The sequence below is a fragment of the Pteropus alecto genome, unplaced genomic scaffold, assembly GCF_000325575.1.
Source record: "Pteropus alecto unplaced genomic scaffold, ASM32557v1 scaffold7, whole genome shotgun sequence".
NCBI classification, from domain to species: Eukaryota; Metazoa; Chordata; class Mammalia; order Chiroptera; family Pteropodidae; genus Pteropus; species Pteropus alecto.
The window spans coordinates 19,087,014-19,110,200 of NW_006494614.1; the positions used below are offsets into that span (position 1 = coordinate 19,087,014).

Here is a 23,187-nt window from a genome sequence, read left to right on the forward strand (position 1 = left end):
GCCCCTGGCCCACCCGAGAGTCCTCGTTCCTCCTGCTGCGAAACGGCCTTCTTCGCAGCGGTCACGGTTGTCAGCCCTGCAAAGCAAGTCCTCTCCGGGCTGGATGCGGTCACTGTGCGGTCCGGCAACAGCCAGAGTCAGTTCAAGGAGGGAGAAAGTTGTTCGGGGATGGGGCGAGCGAGAGAGAGGCTGGGTCATTGCGGAGAGAAGAACCACGGCAAACTTGGCTACAGTCCAGGTTGGCTTGGGCTGGGCTGCCTTGTGAAAAGGGTAATCTTCCAGAGCTACAAACTTGGCTATTCTGCTTTTGGGAGCAGGGAGTCTGAGAAGAAAATTTTTCACTTCTTTGGCCCCCTGCTGTGCTCTGTTTAATTATTAAAGCCCCGTCTTCTTATTTTATTTCTACTGTAAATGACATACCTGAGTCATATTTGAAAATTAAATAGGAAGTAGCTATGCAAAATGAATTCTATGATGAAAACATACATTGCCTTTAGGTGAAAATGAGCTGCTTTTAAGAAAATGAAATGATAATTTACTGTAATGCTAAATGTCTCCGCTGAAAAAATCTAGAGCACCCACACATAAGAATTACACGTTTTTCCTCCGCAACATTTCCGAGTAACAACTAAAAAACTTAAGGAAATCTCTAAGATTCTGTTAGGAGACAAGTTTCAGATAGTCAGATGTCCCACACTTCTCTTGGTGGAAACGCTAAGTTATGAGATATTTTAGCATACAACTAAAACTAAAATAGTAATCAAATAGGGAAGTTAGAAAGAGGAATAGAAACCAAAAAGGAAATAATTTGCAGCAATCTCAAAAATTTAATTCCGGATTGCCAGGAAAGTAAATCTTAAGTATATAAAACTAGATTTCAAAACGAATTTAGAAAAGAGAAAAGAAGGAGGAGGATGCTTTCAGTTCACTTCTTTGACTTCATTTTAGATTTAAGATTAAAAGCCTTTGACAGAAAAAAAAAAAAAGCCAATAGTTTTTTGTAATGACTTGTGATTTTTTTTCTCTCCTTTGTCCCACACTTTCAATCTGTTACTGAGTCTCCATATTTCTCAAAGGTATCTAATTCCTCTTTATAGCCACTACCATTATCTTGTTTCAGGCCACCATCATTTCAAGTCTTGAGGACTGTTTTAGCCACCTAACCAGTTTTCCAGCTGCAGTCTTGTCCTCTTCTAATCCAATCTCTGCAATGCCACCAAGTTTATATTATAAAAGTTTGATTATTTACTCCTCTTTTTAAACTCTTATAGTGGCACTCCACTACCTTAGTATAAAGTCCAAACCCTTTAAGATGTCTTATATGATCCTTCAAGTGTTTTTGTTCAGCGAGCACAGTAGGGATCTCTTGTTAAAAATTCAAGTAAATTTGAATACCTTTTCATCACTTCCCAATTCATCACTGTCCCAAACCCCATAAAGCTGTGCTAATCTGGCTTCTTCACACAATGTCGCATGCCTGTCTTTGGACACTTGCATTTCGAACTGCAGTCATCGCCCTACTTACCTGTCCACTCTCATTTCCACATGCTGCCCTTCTCTATTTCTCGTACTTTACATTCAAACCATTCTGACCTCTTTGGTGTCCAGAACAGACAGCTTTACGTTGGAGTTTTGCCAGGCTAAATCCAGTTATCCTTCGTAGCAAGGCCTATTTGTCCCCTCCAAGAAGTTTCTCTAACTCCCATATTCTAAAACTTAGGTGCAATTTGTTGCTGTTTCCCATCTGTCTCTTAGCACCCGTTACACATATCTTTTCCAACACTTATTTCACTGTTGCTGTTTATTAGTTACTTTCTAGTAGCCTCCAGCGGACCTTAAGCTTCTTGAGAGCAGAGTAAGGGACTTGTTTGTCTTTGTGTCCCAAGTGCCAAGCATGATGGTGTTCACATGTTAGGCACTTATTAAACAGTGCCTACTACTACTATCGCTGCTGCTGCTGCTGCTGCTGCTGCTGCTGCTATTATTATTGAATAAATGGGACAGATGGATAAACAGCAAGAAAATTGACGATTCTAGGAAATTCTATACACTGTTGTTAAGCACGATAGATGTAACTGTGTGATATTTGCTGCCAAAACTCTTCTTAACAATTTATTCCATATTTACATTTGTAAGTTTTTCGACTTTGTTTTCACCCATTAAATATTTGTAAGACTCTTCCCGGAGTCTCCTTGTGCTATACCAGGGATTCTTAAACTGAAATCCATGGATCTCCTCACATAGATGGGTGAAACCATATGCAAAATTTCGTGATTTTGTTCCTTCGTTTTTATAGGAATCTATGTCATGGGTATTTAAAGAGTCTGTACACTCTCCCTGGCTGATATCTATTTTAACAGCTTCAACTGCAACTATGTTAACCAGCTCTTGAAAGTAAGACAGGCTAAACACCCCAAAGAAACATTCTCTTTTCCTTCTCAACTGCCTCAAATGATTCCCTTGCCAACAGACCCTATTATAATTATGGTATTACCAGCCAATAGTCTCAAGAAGTCGTGGCTTTTAAGTCACCCAGAATTCCTTCCTTTCCTCACTCCTAATTTTGGAATCACTGAATTCAGCTCATTCTATGTCATAAATTATTTCTCAGTTGACGTCTTTCTCTCCATCTCCCCTTAGAGCCACATTATCTCAACTCTTGACATTGCCTCTGCTCATTCTAGTCCATTCATTCATCACTCTTAGAGTTTCATCTCCTCCCAAATCTGATTCTGTCACCCCTTGTACCAAATCCTGGTGACTTTCAGATCAATTAAAACTCATTTATATGGTATACAGAATCCTTCACAATCCTGAAACTACTCACATTAAAGGAATTCGAACATGTCAAGAGTTCATGATGCTCTTCTCAGTCTTCAAAACTCCATCTATCATTTTCTCTGTCCTGACTCTGGCAGAATTGGTTTTTTCTTTGCCCTATTTTCCAGAGCACCCACTTTATACCTATATTGCAGCACTTATTACAGACACACACAGAGCTCTCCAAAATACTGAGCTTTTTAATTAGAAATTCTGCCTTATTATTTCTTATCCCTAATGATAAGTACATTACCTGTCTCTAATAATAACAATGCTGAAATCGATTGAATCCTTACTACATGCACTGTACACAGATCATCCCATTAAATCTTCTCAACCCTATAAGGTAATGTAATGAGCATTTGCTTTTTGCCTATCTAGTTTCTGAACTCCTATCCTATTTGTAGAAAACAATTAATTGTGAGAATTGATAGGAGCAGGGCCCACTTTAGAAAGTGAGTTTGGCCAAAGTCCTCCCCACTATCGGGCAACTGGGGCATAGTCATGGCATTGGACCTAGGTTAAGTCAATTGGATGCTCTCACCTGAAACTTGGAATCTGGACAGTGATACAAAGAGGCAGAGAGAGAGAGATAACTCACAGTGGTGTGAATAATTGTGGTAATCAGGGTCTGGTTATGATAATGCCAACAGCGATATCCTAAATGGATGTGTCTGCGCATTTTACACACCTAGTTCTCCACCGTCCCCAGTGATTCTGTGAACTACATGATATTCAGAAAATACATTCTTTTTCTGGATAATTTGGCAAGACTGTGTTACCTTCAGCCTAGAGCTCCAATTGATACAGAAAAGTTTTATCATTATTTCCATCTTACAAAAGAGGAATTAGTAGGTGCTCAAGTGTTTATTTAATGAATAAATAAACGAATATTTACATTACAACTTCTAAAAGAAGTTTTGATCATCACCTCAGTTATTAGCAAGTTTGCACTAATGGTAACCATCTGGAATTTATAGGGAAAAGAAATTGCAGGAAATAAGTAGGTCTTTAGAGATAGTCATGATTTTTTCCTTAGGATATATCTTAACTCATCCTCGGACATCATCGACATCTGCATCTCCCATACTTTATTAAAAGAAAAACTAATGTTTAATGCAATCACTGTAAAATCATCTTTTCTTTAAAAAACTAAGTAAACATCATTCCTAAACTTACTCTAGAAAGAGAGTAGGCAATATATTTTCAATATAAATGACTAAAATTGGAGTTGAAATATCATTTATCTATACATATATATATATATATAATTTTTTTTTTTAAGTTCCTTAACCAGATCACTGCACATCTCTTATCATTCTAGCTCCTGGAAATTTCCATAACTATAGTTTCTTTTATTTAAACTCCCAGTTAGTTTTTCATAAATTGTTCTAGTGTCATTATAATTAAAATTGAAACAATAACACAAGTGTAACCAAAGATCATCACCTCAAACACTTTAATTGAACTGTCAAATGTCTTTAAAATAATCTTTTATCTCATTTGCCATATCCTGTGATCTTCAGCACCAGTACAGTAATTTGAAGAAGGGCAGAGAAGAGTTAATTTTTTTTTTTTTTTCAGATTTAAATGGGTCAAATGTAACCTAACCAAGTGGTAGAAATTAAAAGAAAGCAAACAAGTAAAGGCCATTCTGGAGGTACGGAGCTATATTAAAACTTATTTAACACAAAGTGAATAGTGTGAAGAGGAACTAGTTTCCAGGCCTGAGTGTCGAAGCCTGTGACCTAAATAAGTCGCTTCATCTCGCTGAGACTCAATTTACTCATCAATAAAATAGCAATGATAATAATACCTCCTCCTTAGGGAAAGGACTAAATAACATAATGTAAAAATTAAAGCATTTTGCAAACTCGAAAGAGGTTTATAAACAGCATATTATCAATCTTGTGTACAAATAATGTAAACAAGTAAATACTTTTAAATAATACATTCAACTATAATTTTGAACTTGTTTCATGCTAGAAGTTGTACATATATTTGAGCAAGAAAAAAAGTAAATCTTTAAAAAACCCATGGTAACACATTTGAAATTAGCTTGTTTTCAATGTATAGATTAATATGAGAAATCAATGATAGAATTGCTTTTTATGTGCAGTTTTGATGAAATATGAATTTTTAAAAATTCAGAGATTTATATAAAACATAACTTCTAAAAAATTTTTCTACACTAAAGAAGTCTTCCTGCTATAGCTATACTACTCCCAGGAATAAGTAATTGAATATCTATTTTAATTGCATATTATGAATAAACGATTACTGTTGAATTTCTGGATATTATTGCATTTTAAAAATCAAATATAAAATTTTATTTGAGAAAGAAAAACATTTGAATTAATTTCAAGAAAGAAACCATAAATATACATTCGTTATAAAAAGATAATTTGCATAAAAAATTCAGTGACACAATTCAGAAAGATGAGTGGGTTCTCCACAGCCTACATAAATAGTCCAGAAAATACACCGAAACGATAATGGTGTTGGAAATCTGCAAAATTATATTTTTATAAATTAATCTCAAATTGATTACAAGTTAATCATTTTCAGTGATTGATTGATCCTTATTTAGATATTATCATAAAGATGATTCAACTCTCAGATTGGATAGTTTGTCCACTGAAATATCCTGTACAGATCTCTGTTAGCAATGTCCTATTTTACTGAATCAAAACTTTTGTTTACACGTCTATGAGTTTACTGAGATCTCATCCAGAATCTGCTGGGACATTAAAAGGCACACATTCAGTAAACATTTGTAGAATGAATTAAGCTGAATGAACTTGAGTTTTGTTCGGTCTGTGCTTTTGAAAGTGGAGAGCTTTCAGAATTGAATACATTTAGAACATTTTAGAACTTTGTTATAGAAGAGAAGGGGATTTGCCCAATTTTCCGTGGGAACATGAATTTAAATTTAAATCACTATTCCATAGGCAATTCAATATTTATAAAGAATTTATATGCAGTATACATTTTCTCATTTTTCTAAAAAATGAATTTTCACAATATTTTTTTATTCTCACCAATTAGCCATTAGTATCATATGTGCAAAACATGCTGTGATGGATGTCGCTATCTTACAAAAAAATATAAAAATGAAAATCAATTGTATCTTCTCTCAAGGTTATGAATGAAATATTTAAAATCAGCACTATGTAATACAAAAAATATTGTGTATATAATATTAAAAAACAGGAAACACTGGGTATAGGAATACTATTTAAACAAATCAGTGATACACAATATTCTTCAGAAAAAAATGTTTAAATAAATGAAAAGATTGGAAATACTTCATTTCCTTGTCTTCAAAATAGTAGTATCTTGAAATAGATCAAGGAAGCATTAAGTAATCACTGGCCAGGAAGTGTCTAACTAAATATGTGGCAGAGTTAAATATTATCCTGTAGTTAATAATAAACATAAGTTTGAAGTGCACAGCATTAAATGGATTCACAAAGTAATAACCTGAGCTCTTTCACTTAGGCTTTATTGAGATTTACCAAATGATTATTCTGTTAACCTTTATTGTGTTGCTAATAAATTCTCAATAGCAATAACAAAAAGCATTTATTTTTCTCTCTAGCAAGTATAGGTCTCTGGGGTAACTGACTCTAGGCTGCTGGTAAATTCAGGTCTGTTCTATGTATCTCATTCTGGGGTTCAAGATGAAGGTCCAGTGAATACCTGGGTTATTTTCTTCCAGTGTCAGACGTTAGAAACATGCTATGTCTCATAAAGCCTAGGCTCAAAGTTGGCACACTGCTATTTCTGCCCACATTCCATTGGTAATTATGGATGTGTAGGTAATATTTGCTGAACAATGATAATCTAAATCATCTATCATATTTATTGGTTATTCAAAATGGTATATTAAAAAGGGTTGGTAGATTAAGAATGTGGAAGGCTTCTGAGATGCTGATAATGTTCTATTTTTTTAACTTGGGCAGTTGTTACACAGGTGGGTTTTCTTGGCAATAATTCATTGAGCTATATACATTCATTCATGATCTGTGTATTTTTTCTGTAAAGATATTATACTTCAAATAGCTTATATTAAAAAATATTCTAGCTAGTTGAGACTTGCACTTTTTTTTAGTTTTCTGAATTTTTAGTTACTTTCTCTTAGAAGAGTCAGATTAAAATGAGTGGCATGATTCTTGAATAGGAAAGTCTTTTTTAAAAAATCGTGAGAAAACTTGCGTCTTTCAAAGAAATACTGTATATTCTGGATATGAAATATATTTGTATATTTATTAATAATGTTAAGATAACCAGCCTAAGTTAATTAAGTCAGACAAATTCACAAAAAGTAAAGTAATTTTTGGGTATAATCAAAAAATTTAATTTTGCTTTTGGATATTTTAAAACAAATGTTTGTAGAGAAATGTATCAATTATGCCAACTTGATCATGCCAATACAATTGTAGTAAACAGAATTAGAAAACAATCTGCCTCAATATATAGTCCACCAAATTTCCAAAATTCATTATCTTCAAATAAATGTGATATATTTTTTAAACCAAAATATGAGAATTTTAAGGTTTTATAATTTATGCAAAAAGAGTATATCAATGTATCTAAGTTACCATTAGATAAAATTTTACTTTTGTATATTTAAAACTTTTGAAGCATATAAGATTAAAAGCTTAGTGTTATTCAAACTGTGGGTGATTATATCAATATAGTGTATTTTAAGGAGCATTTTTTTTGAAAGAATAAAACAGAAATTATCAGAATTCATCTCTTTAGAAAGTGTAAGAATTGTTTCCTGAAACTTTACAGTTGTGTTTGTGTGAGAGCAGGAGTAAGGTGGTTCGGGGGAGACAAGGAGGAAAAGATAAGCAGAAAGGGGGCCGTATAGACAACTGGATTTTTATATGGGCGTGGAACCTAATATCTATTTATCAGTGATATCACTGTCAAAAAGCCTGAAAAAGACAGGAAAAGTCTGACAGCCTTTGACTATCCCAGAAAGGGTGGAGTCTCCAGTCCATGAACCCTGGGCTTTTTAGGTTACTTGGCAACTTGAAGAAACCATAACCAGTGCTATGGCTAGAGAATAATTTCTCCCCAGGAGTCCTGTGGTTATCCTATTTATAGTCAAGTCTCTAATAATTTAAGGATAAAAACTGAAGGACTGTTACAACAAGCTAATTAGTACTTCAAATACTGCTGAGATGACAAGCAGAAATTAATTTATTCCACAGCCCACAGCCTAAATGAACAGCAGGTAGAGTGGGGGCAACAATGAACAATTGGATTACTGGCTTATTTCAGTATTTGCTATGTTCTTCTCAACCTTTGTGTGTTGGTGTCTATTGCATATGATCTCATGTGTCTTCTTCTGCCTCAGTCTGTTTCTTTGAACATACCACATTTTATTGTCTTCCTCACCAGATTCCATATCGATGTTTGCAGTGGCTTTGTCAGACATTCTGGTATCTCTTTTTCTGGCTCCTCTCAGGCAGTTTATCTTTCATATAAGCTTTGAGATTTTTAAAACAACACTACTGCTATTACATAAATTGAATTATAGTTATATAAGGAAGAAACTGACATTTTTACAGTATTAAGCTTTCACATCTTAGAATGTAATTATCTATATCTTTCCATTCCTTCTGGTCTTATTCTTGGGCCATAAATGAAATTGTGTAGTTTTTCTCATTCAGGTCATATGCTTTCCTTATTAAATTTATTCCTAAGTATTTTATGGTTCTCGGTCATTATTGTGAATAATTTTCCCCCCAATTTCTTTACTAGATTCCCATCATGTATTTATTCAAGCAATGCACCAAATTTCTTCTTTTAAAACAGGTTTCCTAAGTTTCCTAGTTATATAATCACCTACTAAACAAAAAATATTTATTTTATCTCTTATTTTCCAAATTACAGCAGTTTGCATTTTCTTAGTGCATCTGCTGCAAGTGCAAAAACAATGAATAGTATGAGACTTGGCTAGTGCCTGATATTAATTTAACTGGTTTTAAGTGTTTCACCATATAGTTACTAGGAAGTGATAGTATATATTATAACAGATACCTTTATTCTTATTTAATTATTGTTTTGAATAACTGAATTTCTTAGATCTTATAAATTTCCTCCTTTAATCTTTGACATTACAATATATTTTGATACTGAACATCCTGGAACTTGATCATAGGGCATCATCATTTATATTATTAGATTCTGATTGCCAATATTTACTTGGATTTTATGTCTTGAAGCATATGTTACATAATCTCTTCCTTTTCCTTTTTGACACAATCTTTACTAGAATTTTTTATTAAAGGTATGCTGGCCTTGTAAATGAATTAGAAGATTTTCAATCATTTCTATGGCCTGGAATAATTAAATGTTACAATATTTAATCTGATTGTCTTTCTCCTTTTTATTTTACTTTTTTCATTTTCTTTGATCAGGCTCAAGTGTTTATCTTTTCAGAAAAAATGATGGTTTTGTGTGTGTGTGTGTGTGTGTGTGTGACAAGGTATGGTAGTGTGGTGGAATAAGTGCTAGTTCCTTAATTTTTACCTCCCTTAATTTCCTCTTCCTCCTTTTTTAAAATGTATTTTGTTGTTCTGTTCTTAATTTTTTAACATGAGGTTTTAGTTCCTTTATTTTTTATTTTTGGGCTTAATAATAAAGGTGTGGAGATCTATAAACTTCTTTTGGTACAGCTTTTACTATGTTTTATAGTTATCAAGTATAATGAAGTAATGAGCAGTCCAATTAAAGATGAAAATTTCAGAAATAAATATTGGTAACATAATTTAATATATGATAAAGATGGAAATTCATTTTAATGCCAAAAAAAATTTTTAATAAATGATGTTGGCACAAATAACTATCTTGAAAAAAATAAAGTTCTTAAGAATATAACACCCACATCTTTTGCCATATACAGAAATAAATTCCACAGTTTGATTTAAAAAATAATTTTGAACTATGTACTTGAACTTATGTGCTATCATGAGTCAAGAAGAAGCCTCTTAATCAAAACTGAAAACTCAAAACATACATAAAAATAAAAATTTGGGTATAGAAAATACACTATAAGCAAAGTCTACTGACAAATAATAGATTATGAAAAGATACATTTATAACATAAATAATGTAACATGCAGAAGGCTTAAATATTAATAGAAGAAAAAAGACAACTACCAATCCAATGGTAAAATAGACAAATGGTAGACACAGCTGTCATGGAAAAACATGCCCAGATTTTAACTAGAGATCAGGAAAATGCAAATCAAAGTAATAATATGCACAAGACTTGCTGCTGGGGATGTAGGAAAAACTGTATTTTAATAAACAGGTGGAAGAAATGTAAATTCTTATATCCTTTTAAAAACAAGGGATAACATCTGTAAAAATTAAAAAATACATAAACGATCTTTGATCCAGCAACCCTTGGGAATCTATTCCAAAGAAATAAAACTACCAGGGTATAAAGAAATAAAAGCAGGAAAATATATTACATGCTCATGGTTGCAAAAAAACTGGAAATAAAGTGAACACCCATTAGTAGTGTGGTAGTCGCGCTGCAAAAAAAAGAAATATTCCTTTCCTGGAAATATGTTAAGAGTGAACTTCTTTGTTCCTTTTGAAATTAGGAGTGTCCCCTAACTAGCTTAAGCCAGTACAGAATGAGTGGAAGTGATGTGCCACTTCTGGGTAAAAACTTTGAGCCAATGTGCTGCTCATCAGGTTCCCATCTCACTCTGAGCTTTATCAATCTGAGTAGCTGAGTAACTGATAAGCTGAGCTCCCCTGCTTTCTAGCATGACCAAAGAAAGAAAAGTTTTTTGAGAGGGTAAACCACAGAGATTTTGGAATTGTTACTAGAGTATAACCAAGCATATCAGGATTGACTAGGTAAGGGAATGGCTAAATAAATTATGGTCCATTATATAAATGACTTTGACTTTTGCTTGGATTGAGTTTCACAAGACACTGCTGAGACAAAAAAAAAAAAAATGCTGGAATATGATTATTATCCTAGTTTTTATAAGAAAAACAATAAATATATCTTTAAACATATTACTATAGAGATACGAATATGGAAAAAATGTGAAAGTTGTTAAAATAGATTATAACGGAAAGATAAATCCAGAATATAACAATTTAGAAAAAAGCAAAGGTATATATTTTCACATACCTGAGTTTACATATTTAATTTTAATTACAAATATTATTGAGTAGATATTATCAAAGAATTTCATACAGTATTTCATTGAATCCAAGATGCTTTGATGCTTGGTGCTTTCTTTGTCTTACCTGCATCAAGCAGTTTTCACGCACCAGCTGAAAATACTACCAAAAAGAAATACATCAGTGGTTCTCAAATGTGGTCTTTCCCAGAAATTGTTAGAAATGTAAATTTGCAGGCCCCTCTGAAGACAATCTTGAATCATAAACTGGGAATGGGGCTCAGTAATATGTTTTATCAAGCCTTTCAGATGATTCTGATGCAAACTTGTGCCTTATTTGATAAGATGTAACCTTAATTCAGAGGTCAAAATATTTTAAAAAGTTTATCTTAGAAATAAGGTAACTTATTAGACTGTCATTTTAACAGTCCTCTCTCTGTTACTTCCAATTTGCAAATTCTTACTTTCAATATAAATTCTCAGTGATTAGATCTGATTGGCTTTTTTTGTATCTTCTAGGTCTTATTATTGTTTACATTTGAAAAATATCTTTGTCTACGGCCATGCCACCCTGAACAAGCCCGATCCCGTCTGATCTCGGAAGCTAAGCAGGGTCAGGCCTGGTTAGTACTTGGATGGGAGACCACCTAGGAAGACCAGGTGCTGTAGGCGTAAAGAATAAAAAAATAAGAGATTGTAAGTTGACAAGGTCCTTGCAATCTGTGAGGTCAACCAAGGGTTGCCCCGCCTAAAAAAATAAAATTTAAAAATAAATTTAAAAAAAATATATAACTTTGGTAGTTTCACATGCTTTTTGTTTTTAAAATCAATTTTCTGTCAATATCTTCAGTTAATCATTTCCTTTCCATTTCCCAGTTGTACATTTCATTTATATTTAATTGTCTTTGACAATTTTTCATAAAATTAAAAAAAAAGTTCTGACTGGGGCAAAGGAACACTTTTCTATTTTTGTTGGATATTTCTAAAAGAGATATTTCAAATGAAATATCCATATTCTTCTTATTTTAGCATCCTATGATCACAGACATAATTTTATCTTTTACCTTAGCTATAGTAATTCATAATTAATTTAATTACTACAGTACAGGCTTGCATTCATTCGTGCCCACTCTGATGCTTTATCACCATTGCAATCTTTTCAACATTCACAGTTGATCATGTTATTCCTTTACTTGAAATGTTTCAGGGATAATGACCAAAATCTTGATCATAGCTTCAAGGCCCTGCATAATCAGGTACCAGACCACCTTTCCACTTTATGCTGAGGTCCAGTTACACAGGCCTTAATTTTAATTTTAAAGTTATGAAAGTGTTTAAGCATATTGAAAGATAACAGTTTAATGAACCCTCCATACAACCAGTTTCCATGATAATCATGATTTAGCCATACTGCATTTCTTAAAAAATATGGACATCTTATTTATTTTCATCTTCCTATATCTAACGAGGTTAACCTAGCTTCTAGGGGTAAGATGGTATTTTCAAAGCCCAGCCTTGCTGAAGAGAGTATTTCTTTGGACCTCAGTTTGTCCTTCTGTAAGTTGGGAGTAATAACAGTACATCTCAAATGGTCACTGTGAAGAATAAATTAGTTGACACATTTAAAAATCTCAGAACAGTGTCTGGCATACAGTACATGCTTACTAATGATAAGCCATTATCATTTAGAACAAGTCACACATCTCCCTACCTCAGGGCCTTTGCACAGACTACAAGTGCAATTCTCTTGCCCTCTCAGACTTTGTTCAGTTTGTATTTACCAATACTTCAAATGTCACATTTTTAGGGACAACTTCCCCAACCTTCTCAGATTAGGCTATATTTTCCGAATGCATTTTATGCTTTTCCTGCATGGCAGTTTTCTGAAATTATTAATTTGTGAGGCTGATTAATAGATGTCTTTCCCATGACACTATAAGGAAGCTCCATGAGGGGAGAAGGTAGTATCTATTTGGCTCTCTGTTTTAAATCCCCAACACCTAGTACAAAGTGAGTACTCAAAACATTTATTCAATATTTAAGGATCAATTTCTTTTCATCTAACATGTTTTGGATCATCTGCTGTAAACACGTATATAGCTAATTATTATAAATGTAATAAGTTTTATAATAGGCTTTCAAGAACTTGTTTTCAGTTATTTGAAGGATTAAAAATATTGAAAGTATATTAATAGTGTTTTTGCACGGATTTCTTCAGAAAAAAGCATGCTTCTAGGTACAAAGTTTGTCTGTTGTAGTTTAATTTTAGAGTAAAGAATGATGACATGGAAATTGGCAAATGTGTAAGCTACCAGTTAAATGGTTTAAATATAAACAAAAAAAACCTCCAGATAATCTTTCAATTCACTTTCATTTTTACACAGTTTCTACTTGTGTATGACTTTAGCAGATTTGGTGACCTTACAAAAGACCAGTATCATCAAATCTGCTTTTATTCCTAGAAGATTCCACTTGTATACAGAATGATGACATGGAAATTGGCAAATGTGTAAGCTACCAGTTAAATGGTTTAAATATAAACAAAAAAAACCTCCAGATAATCTTTCAATTCACTTTCATTTTTACAGTTTCTACTTGTGTATGACTTTAGCAGATTTGGTGACCTTACAAAAGACCAGTATCATCAAATCTGCTTTTATTCCTAGAAGATTCCACTTGTATACAAAAATTAGACTTAGTTTTTTCATTACAATGGTTATAGAAAAAAGCTTCTCATGAAATGTCATTCTCAAGACACTAGTCACTTATATTCAAGTTTCCTAATCATATACCCAACTATTAGTGAAATAAAATGTAAAAAAATAACCAACCTCAGATTTAAGTTTCAAAAATTATTCACAAACACCCCCAAAATATGTTAACTCTGCCTTCTGATGGGTAGTATTTATAAGGCAGTTTAGAGAACCAGACCAGAGAGGTGGATATGGCCAAATTCTATATTTAGCATATTATTTTCTATATAGAATTTTCCTCTTATGTAATTCTACATATTAGCATATTAAAAGCTGAGAAACCTGCTTAACTGTTTAAATGTTTTACAAACTTATTTGACCAGAAACTTAATAAATATCCCTCAAAACTAGTTATCAAACATACTTTGAGAACTGCCAAGTCTAGGTGTATTCTACAGATTGACTAGCCCAGAATATAAAACAATCTTGATTAGTGGTCCCATAACTCCTGGTAACCATCATTTGATAATTCACTCTAGAATCTTGTCTAGAATCTTGTAGATGTTTTTTATAATTTGTAGAATCTACATTGTTCCTTTTGATAAACAAGATTATCTGCCAGTCTCTAACTTTTGAGTACCTTAATAATTTATTGTAATTCTTCGAGGCTTAGTAATAGCAATTTAATAATCTCATCTACCAAGTTCTTACAAGCCTTATTACCTTTGGGACCATCACCTTGAAAGCTGTCAAGGACATATATTGACCTTTCAAATCTGTGGCTTGACATAGAAGGTGGATACCAAAATTACTTGAGGAAATATTTGAAAATACATGGCACCACTTGGGTTGAAACCTGAGGTATGTGTATTTTGAAAAGTTCTCCAGGTTATTTTGATGCATATTTCTAGATAAAAATTCTGAGTACACTGCACTCTAATATCCGTAATAGTAGTTTAGAGTACTCTACCATTATTCCTTGATCTGGCTTATCAGAATTAATATGGTAGGACTACTTTTCCCCAAGGTACAGATTTCTTCTACTTGATCAACCAATTCTTTCTCTGTGGTTAAATTTAAGTTTCAAAGAACAGTTTTCATCAACACTTACTCTTCTTCCTGGGAGTAGAAAAATGATAAATGTAACAGAAGTTCCTGCCAGAGTATTTCAGCACATTCTTTTAGTACGTTACATTTCCTAATACAGTCTGGTCTTGCCTCTGTGAGTCTGGTTTCTTATTGGTAAACTCTTCATTTATATTCACTTGGCCAGACAGTCTGTAGTATGCTCACACAATAATCTCCCTTTCTTTTTGTCCTCAAAGTGATCTATAGAACAACCTTGTTATATATCTCTTTTAGACATAGAACACTATACACTACCTTCCTCTCTTAAGGGTTGTTTCTTCTAACCAAGTTATTCTATCATTATATTCCAGTAGCTTTACTCCAAAACTCTTGATCATGTATTATATTAAAATGTATTCTTTATTTTTTTTTGTTCAGTGAATTGTCTGAGACTTCAAGTGCAATTGTGATGTCTGAGAAATTAAAACTGTTATTCTTTTTACCTTATATCTTACAGTCTTCAGAGATCATAGCTGGTTTTTTATAGAAAAAAATACTGAATTAATTTTGGTGACTCAAAACAATATATAAGTAGATTATTTTATCCTTTCAAATTAAAACCTCCTACTTTTAACTGATTAATGGTTTAAGCACAGGTTACTATGTATGCTTAACCGACTTAAGTTTACGTGAACTTGAAATAATACCATTAAATTTTCAGCTGTTTCAGCAACAACCAAAGCGAAAGAACTAGTTAAATAGCCACCTTTGCTCCTAACCTACGAAGAGTTAAGACACATACAAATTTTATGGCAAGTAATCTAAAACTCGTTTAGAAATGATTAACTGTTATTCTATCCAACAAGAAAACAAATACAACAGATCTAATTAGTTAAGAAACCGGATACTCATCATGCAGTTTCAGTGTCTAGTAACAAATCCCTAAACTTTAAAATTCTGTTTCACAACTTTTAAGTACTAATAACATATTTTAAAAAGTTGAGATCCACTTTAAACTACATATAGAAGTACCAGAATACACAATTATCAAGTAAATGTGCTTATACACCAAAGATTCTCAGGTCTAGTTTTAAAGCTCAACCTGGCAGTTTCCAAAGATTTCAGCATATATGAAGAACAGTCATTAGAATAACCTTCAAAAATAGAATTTTACACGGGGTGAGAAATATCAAATATCTGAATGTTCTACCTCTAGAAAGCTGACAGGCATCAATCTATATTTTTCATGTAAAAACGTGATTGACTTCAGTCGGCCCAAAGGACAAGTTATATTTTTCTCTTATCAAGAATTAAAAGTGCAAAATGTAACCACTAGAAATTAAAACAAACATCTTAGAATAGTTTTTTCAGTACCTTCAAATTCTGACAAAATAGAGTACATTGAAAAAATTAAATATACCAATTTTGTTTACTGCTATCAGGCTCTTTTGAAAAACAATTCTTATTTTTTTTTGTCCATATTCAATTAATAATAAAATTGAACTCTTATTTTTTCATGTCTGAGCTAATAGCTCTAGGGTATTCCTAAAAACAAACAAGCAAACAAAAACAAAACAAAACAAAAAAACAACAAAGAAAAAAGAAAAAATAATCAGAAATAAGAAATAAGATAGTTCAAAGTAACAAACCTATAATTGATAACATTAACGGTGACCGTCCTTAAGCTTACAATACACTTTAGTGTTTCCCTTAATGAGTGTCTCAGTAGATTTTTTGGTTGTTGACAATACCTTCATCCACTCCAAATACCCTCATCGACTTTATTAAATTCAAGAAAATAGTCTAAAATATTGGTTGCAATTCCAGAAGTGCCAAATTAAAAATAATTGCTGCTGATTAAAGTGGCCTTCCTTTTATTCAATTATTTTTGATATATGTGCATTTTAAAATTCATTATTTAACAAAAAATGACTTTTAAAATATATATTTCAAGTCTTTAAAAGTTAATTCAAAAGAAATGTATAACATTTCATTTGAAAATAATTTCAGCAAATATATGCAAGATTCCTACATGAACTGTAAATCTGTCATCAAAACCATCACATTTTAGTATTTTTAAAGGAAAATTCAAGGTAGATTTTTTTCTCCTGCATTATGCAATTGATTTAAGATAATACTTTTACATGTAAAAATAATTTACACTAATTAACTCAGGCAGAAAGTCTGACACTTTATCCAAATAACAAGAACAAAATGAGCAATGAAAAAATAGCAAAAGCCATTATAAAAAATAGTAAATTCCTAAATTCCTGTGTTCACACAGATTAAAAACGTTTATCAATTAACTATATCACACAGATTGTAGCATACTTTAAGGTATTATATAGAAAGTTAACATAGGATATTTGAAATTCAAGCTGCACTTACCAAAATATTTTTAACCTGAGTCTTCAGAAATGTACTTGAAATAATGTATGGTAAAGTTATTTAGTAGTATAATTCAAGGTGCTCTTAATACTGCTTCTTCTTAAATATTTGTGTAAAATTATATTTATTCTATTTTTGGGGTTCCCTGAACACAAGGAAATGTATGAATTAAGAGCTGTTATTTTTTTCCTGCTATACAAGCATATGAAGATATCTTTTTTATTTAAAATGCCTTGAGTTAATTTCATTTTCGTTTTTCAAGTTATTTTAATTTCAAGAGGTCAAAAAATTATCATAGATACTTGAATATGCCCATGAAATATATCACACTCACTAAGGAATTTAATACAAGTTCATTAAAGAATATCAAATTAATCATTTCCTCCTATAAATATTTTTTATTTATTTTGTGTTTAGAAGTTGCAGTTTTAAGTACTATTAACAGAAAATACATAACAAAAGCTTCCTAACGAGTGAAAAAAATAATTATAAATGCTGGAAAAATTGGCCTCATTAACATATTTACAGACTTTACTTAATACATACTCCATTGGAAATTAATTATATGACATTTATACAAGCATTAACATTTCCAAATCACTCTGTGTAGTGAGCACTTCAGTTCTTTACTGTCTATACTCAAAGGTGAAAGTCACTCAGTTTCTGAAGACAACACTGATAAGCATCAGAAATGGTCAATCTGAGATATTGTTAACATATTGTTCTGTTCCTTCCCCTACAGATGTTTCTGTTGAGTAAGTGTCCTTAAGATTCTTTTTCTCTTTGCTCTGATCTTCCTGCAGCTTCAGAATTATGTTTCGGATTTCTTCTCTTTTAGTTCTCATTCTTGGGGGAGGAAACCAGTTTGCCAAATTCATAGGTAGTTCAAAATCAAGAATTGGATTCTAAAAAAAATATTAAATGCACATTTAAAATTATAAGAATAGTTTAGTTTCAATCACAAAAGCATTCCAGAGTTAAAAATGAAAAATCGGTAACTCATTTAGTATGTATTTATCCATTATCTATCACATACCAGGCATTTTGATAGGCACTAGAGATATAAGACAGTTTCTGCCTACAGATCTTAAAGTCTAGATCAGGGGTCAGCGAACTACAATTAGTGAGCCAAATTCTACCTACTGACTGTTTTTATAAATAAAGCCTTACTGGAACACAGCCACACTAACTTATATAAATGTTGTCTGTGGATGCTTTCATGCCACAACATCAGAACTGAGTAGGAACAGAGATTATATGGCTCCAAAGCCTAAAATACTGTTTATTATCTGGCCCTTTATAAAATGGTTTGTTGATGCTAGTCTAGATAGACAACAATTAAAACAATGAATATGACAAATATTATGACAGGAGAAGCAGAGAGCCCTATGAGAGTACATATCTGGGGACTTAACAAAATTCCAAAAAGAAATGATGTTTAAGCTAAGACCTGAAGAATGAGTAGGAGTTAACCAAATAAGAAATGACAAAAGCAACAGGAAAAAGTATTCCAGGTAAGGAAATATGTATCAAGGGCTAGATACAAGAATATGATACAATATATGAAAATGAATGACATTCAGGTGGCTGGTATATAGAATGCTAGATTGATAATGGTAGGAAATGAGGCAAGGAGCTTGGACATGAGTTGGACCTTGCAGGCCACATGATTTTGGTCTTAACCCAAAAGCAACAGGAAGCCACTAGAAGATTTAAAGCAAGAAAGTAATATGATTAGATTTGGGTTTTTAGAAAACAACTGTGAAAAACAGAAGGCAAGAGGTCTAGTTAAAGATTGAAACAATAGTTTAGAACAGTGATGTTAGTGTACTGAACTTCAAAAGTGGCAGCAGGGATAAAGAATTGAACTTATCTGACGTGAAGTGATAGAATTCACGGGACTTAGTAGTACACTGGCTGGTGGATAAAGAAGAGGAAGGAGTTAAGATAACTGTAACAAATATCCAAGAGAAATATACATGGTATTGTATCTCTGAAGTCAAAGAAAGAGTGTCATGAGGAAGGAATGATCTACAGTGTCAAATGGTGCTTTGAAGTCAGGAACAATTTCAATATAAGGGTGAAGATCAAGCCAGATTATAGAGATGTGAGAAGCAAGTAAGATTTGTGAAAATAGAGACAGTAAATATGAATATTTCTCCAGAAATATATCTGTGAAGAGAAAAGAGAGTGAAAGAGGCAGCCCAAATCATGGGAGAGATTTCTTAATATGGGAAGAGCCAGTGGAGAAGGGGAGTTGATCAGTGATGAGGAATGAGGTCAACAAGCCTTGGATTTGATAAAGTACAATTTTTTATGCCTTAAAAATTCTCTAATTTGGTAGTTTTTGCTCCCTGGAATAATTTTTGAAACAACAGTTTTCAAATTCTTTAAAATGTTTGCTACTATGTTTTTAATACTAACATAAAGCCAAATACACTATTTTATTATTTATTATATCAGATCCATTAAATTGAAACCCACCTCAAAAAAGCTCTCTACATACTGCAGTACGTATACACCACAATCACTGAAGTTGTTTTGCTGGGGTACTTTTGGATTAGAGCCTTTCATAACATCTTTGGAAAAACTTCTTTTGCTTCCTTTTTTAACTTCCCATTCCACCTCTAAATATCTGCAATAATGAACATATAGTAAGAATATACACATATAAATATACATAGTCCTTTATTTCCACCAGAATACAAAGTTCAAGGTACAGTTTTGCACTTACTCTCTTAGAATTTTTACAACATTTGACCGAGAAGGGCCTCTGAGTGAGTCCATCAGTAGGATACAAGGTCTACAGGGTAGAAATGACCAAATGTTAATACTTTATAATGTTAAAAGAGTATAAAGAGATGCGTGTTAACAATGAAATGTAAAATCTTCAATATTCCCTTAGTATGCTTCGGTAAAACTTGGGGGAGGGAGAGAATAAACCTTATAGACACATATATCCTTATAATACTTAAATATCCAGGTTATCTTAAATACTAAATAAGAGAATATTAATATAACCATATCTTAGTTATGAATATATTTCACTAAAGTTCCATTGCTGATTTCTAAATATACTTCAAAATTTAGTAGAAAGTGAAAACAATTCTGAAAATTTGAACACCTCCATATTCCAAATTGCCAAAAGTGGGACCATGCGACAGTAGAAGAAAATAATCCCATGTTTAACTAAAACCTATTATAGACAATAAACAGGTAATCATCACATGAAAGAATTAGTTTAGAATCCAGTGATTTTCGCAAGATTCCACTTTGAACACTCACTATTAATAAGACTCAAAATTTTGGAATTTGGAACAGATCTCATAACTGCTCTAGGTCTCTGTAATTTCCTTTATAAATGAAGTCTGCTTTTCAAAAGTTGTTAATGGAAGTTTCAGCCAACATTTTCCACAAAAAAGTCAAAAGTGATGAAGTCTAGAAATGAGCAATACTTTGCCAATTAAGAAGTCTACAGCCCCTGGAACATAGTACTTCCGAAACCAAACAGACATTCTCATTTGGGGTTCCCATCTGGAACATGTCCCACAGGACTGCCTTAAGTCAGTCCACAGCCTTCATCTTGTAGCTATGGAAACCTGGGTAAACTCGAATTCCCACATAACTGATTTGAATGACAGTTCTTTATCCTTTTCTGTTCCAAATCATTTTATATCCAAAAGGATATAGTAGTTCTTAATGGAAGTGTTTGTGTGTGTGCGCACACACTGAAAATGGGCAAAGAAAGGACTGAAATGATTCTTTCTCCCCAGTTTGATCCTTGTACATTGGGCATGACCCCACTTTTCCTCACTGACCCTGACGGTCCTTGTGACTTTTGCTGAAGTACTTGCTTAGATAAAAACTGCTTAGTCATGTTTTATACTATGAAGGTACATAAATAAATATTATCATGTAGTCTGCAAGATATATAGTTAATGCTTACTGTTTACAGATAGTAGGCTTTAAATGCCACTGTCCCATTTCTGAATTGCAATTGTCATCGGCAAGGAATCCGTCATCACTGCTATCATCCTATAAAAGAGAGCTTACTGTTAGTATTGAAAATATACAATCTAAATAACTAATAACCTAACAAAATAGCACTATCAAATATAAAAATATTTGTAACAAATATGTAAAAAATATCTTTTCTATTTAGGTGATCAGACACTAGAAAATACTTGATTCCAGTTTTATGAAAATTCCAGTTATATACATTTTAATGAAAACTAGCAATCAGAGGTCAATGAAATATTGTTACATCATTTACTCAGTCCAGAATAATTTTTAAAGAGTGAATTATATTATGACTGACTCTTCTCTGGTCAAATACTACTGCTCAGATTTTAGGTATTTTTTTTTGAAAATATAGTTTGTTGGCTAAGACAGCTGTTTCACAATAGGACAGGAGTGACATACTTATTATTCTTTTACATAAATATTTTTTTCAAATCAGAAGTATTTCAAGGGCTTTTGGAAACACTATTTTCCTTAACAAAGCCATATATCCATTTCATTTGAGAAAAAGACAGTATAATGACATCGTGTCCTGTTTGGTAAATTATCCTGAATATAAACAAATAAGACTTTTTTATTCTTTGAGAAAGCTTTTGGCAACCTGATGAATAAAATAATCAACAGTAGAATAAGAACAATATAGTTAGATTAGTTAGTTCACATAACTGCTATGAGCAAAGAAGCATAAGAGCTCACTCATTAAAAACCTTAAATCTGTCTGTACCCATAATATGTGTCTATATATGTTGGAGAGAAAAACATTTCATAGCCAAGGAACGTCATACAAAAAATGGCTTTTGTTCACAAGAGGATTAAGCAAAAAGGAAAAACAGTGCAGTACCAAATTATCTTCACTACTAAGTAAATTCAAAGTTTGTCCTACCAACTAAAGAAAGGTTAGAGAATTAAAGAAATGTATGCTGGAGGATTCATATAAACCTTTCTCTCAATATAAAGCCCTCTTTAATTGAGGTTATAAAATATTTTCAATAATATACTTTATTCTTGATGTTAGTAAAGTTTATTAGAACAAGTGAGATGCTCAGTAAATATCAGAACTGACCTGTTACTTTTAACTAAGTATAATCTACTCCTGCCATATATATGACAAAAGAAAAATTATTGGAAAAGTGGAAGAATTTAATTTTGCTGTGCTCATGTACCATATAATCAAAATTTTAAACATCTGCCTCTTAATGTCAAGTCAGACCAAAGATTAAGGTATGGGCCACAAATGCTTTAAAAGAGGAAGAGAAAGGGATGGTAGGGATAGGGTGAATTACTTTCGTATGAAGACTTTCTGAGGTGGGTAATATTAGTTTTGTCTACATGGTGGTGGTGGTGGTGATGGTGGTGGGGCCTCACTACTAAAGCAAAACAGCACTAATACATTTATCCTAGCACCTTTTGACTGAAAATTGAATTTGTATTTTGAGATGAGACCCAAATCCAGAAGCATGAGTTACTGCTTCAAGGGCTACCTCAAAGACTTCAAAGAAAAACTTTTAGATAAAACATTAGAACTTTTTTGCCAAGCAGGTTTCACCTGGTTATCCTGATCCTCTGAGAAGTCGATTAGCTCATCTTCAAGCATTTTACTAGCTTCAGTTGATTCATCACTATAGTTTAGTCTGATTTTGCTTAAGCCATCTGTATCAATAAGAAACATTATGTAATGAAAAAGAACATGCGTATAACTTATAGTATATGATGTTAAGCTGGTAATCAATTCAAGTTATAGTAATTAAGGCTATAAAATCTACCTTAGCATGTAATATCCCTAAAATAAATAATTTTTATTTAAATTTTGGATTGGCATGTCAATTATAGCTGTTTTTACTACTCAGACCCTAAAATTCATTAAAATTTAAAAACTAGGCATCAATTATATGATTATACATTAAAATATATGTATGTATATGTGTATGTATATATAAATGTTTTTGTACTAGGTATGCAAGATATCTTTGATAATGGAAACTATAATAGTCAGAAAGTAACCTAAATATCCAGTAATAAGACAGTTAGCA

General features: G+C 32.3%; 1 protein-coding gene and 1 non-coding gene across 2 annotated transcripts in view; one reads left to right on the top strand and one right to left on the bottom strand.

The window, feature by feature from the left end:
• The first annotated feature begins 11,541 nt into the window (after nucleotides 1-11,541).
• LOC112474665 lies at nucleotides 11,542-11,660 on the top strand. Its single transcript, XR_003044519.1, has one exon. It is a non-coding gene; the product is annotated as a 5S ribosomal RNA (ribosomal RNA).
• A 4,940-nt stretch (nucleotides 11,661-16,600) lies between these two features.
• The window catches only part of SENP6 (SUMO specific peptidase 6), a 96,166-nt gene continuing 89,579 nt past the window's right edge, over nucleotides 16,601-23,187 (bottom strand). Inside the window, 5 exon segments of the mRNA XM_025042883.1 lie at nucleotides 16,601-18,042; nucleotides 19,622-19,772; nucleotides 19,872-19,940; nucleotides 21,084-21,172; nucleotides 22,704-22,807. Coding sequence (XP_024898651.1) covers nucleotides 17,833-18,042; nucleotides 19,622-19,772; nucleotides 19,872-19,940; nucleotides 21,084-21,172; nucleotides 22,704-22,807 — 623 coding nt within the window. The 3' untranslated portion in view covers nucleotides 16,601-17,832.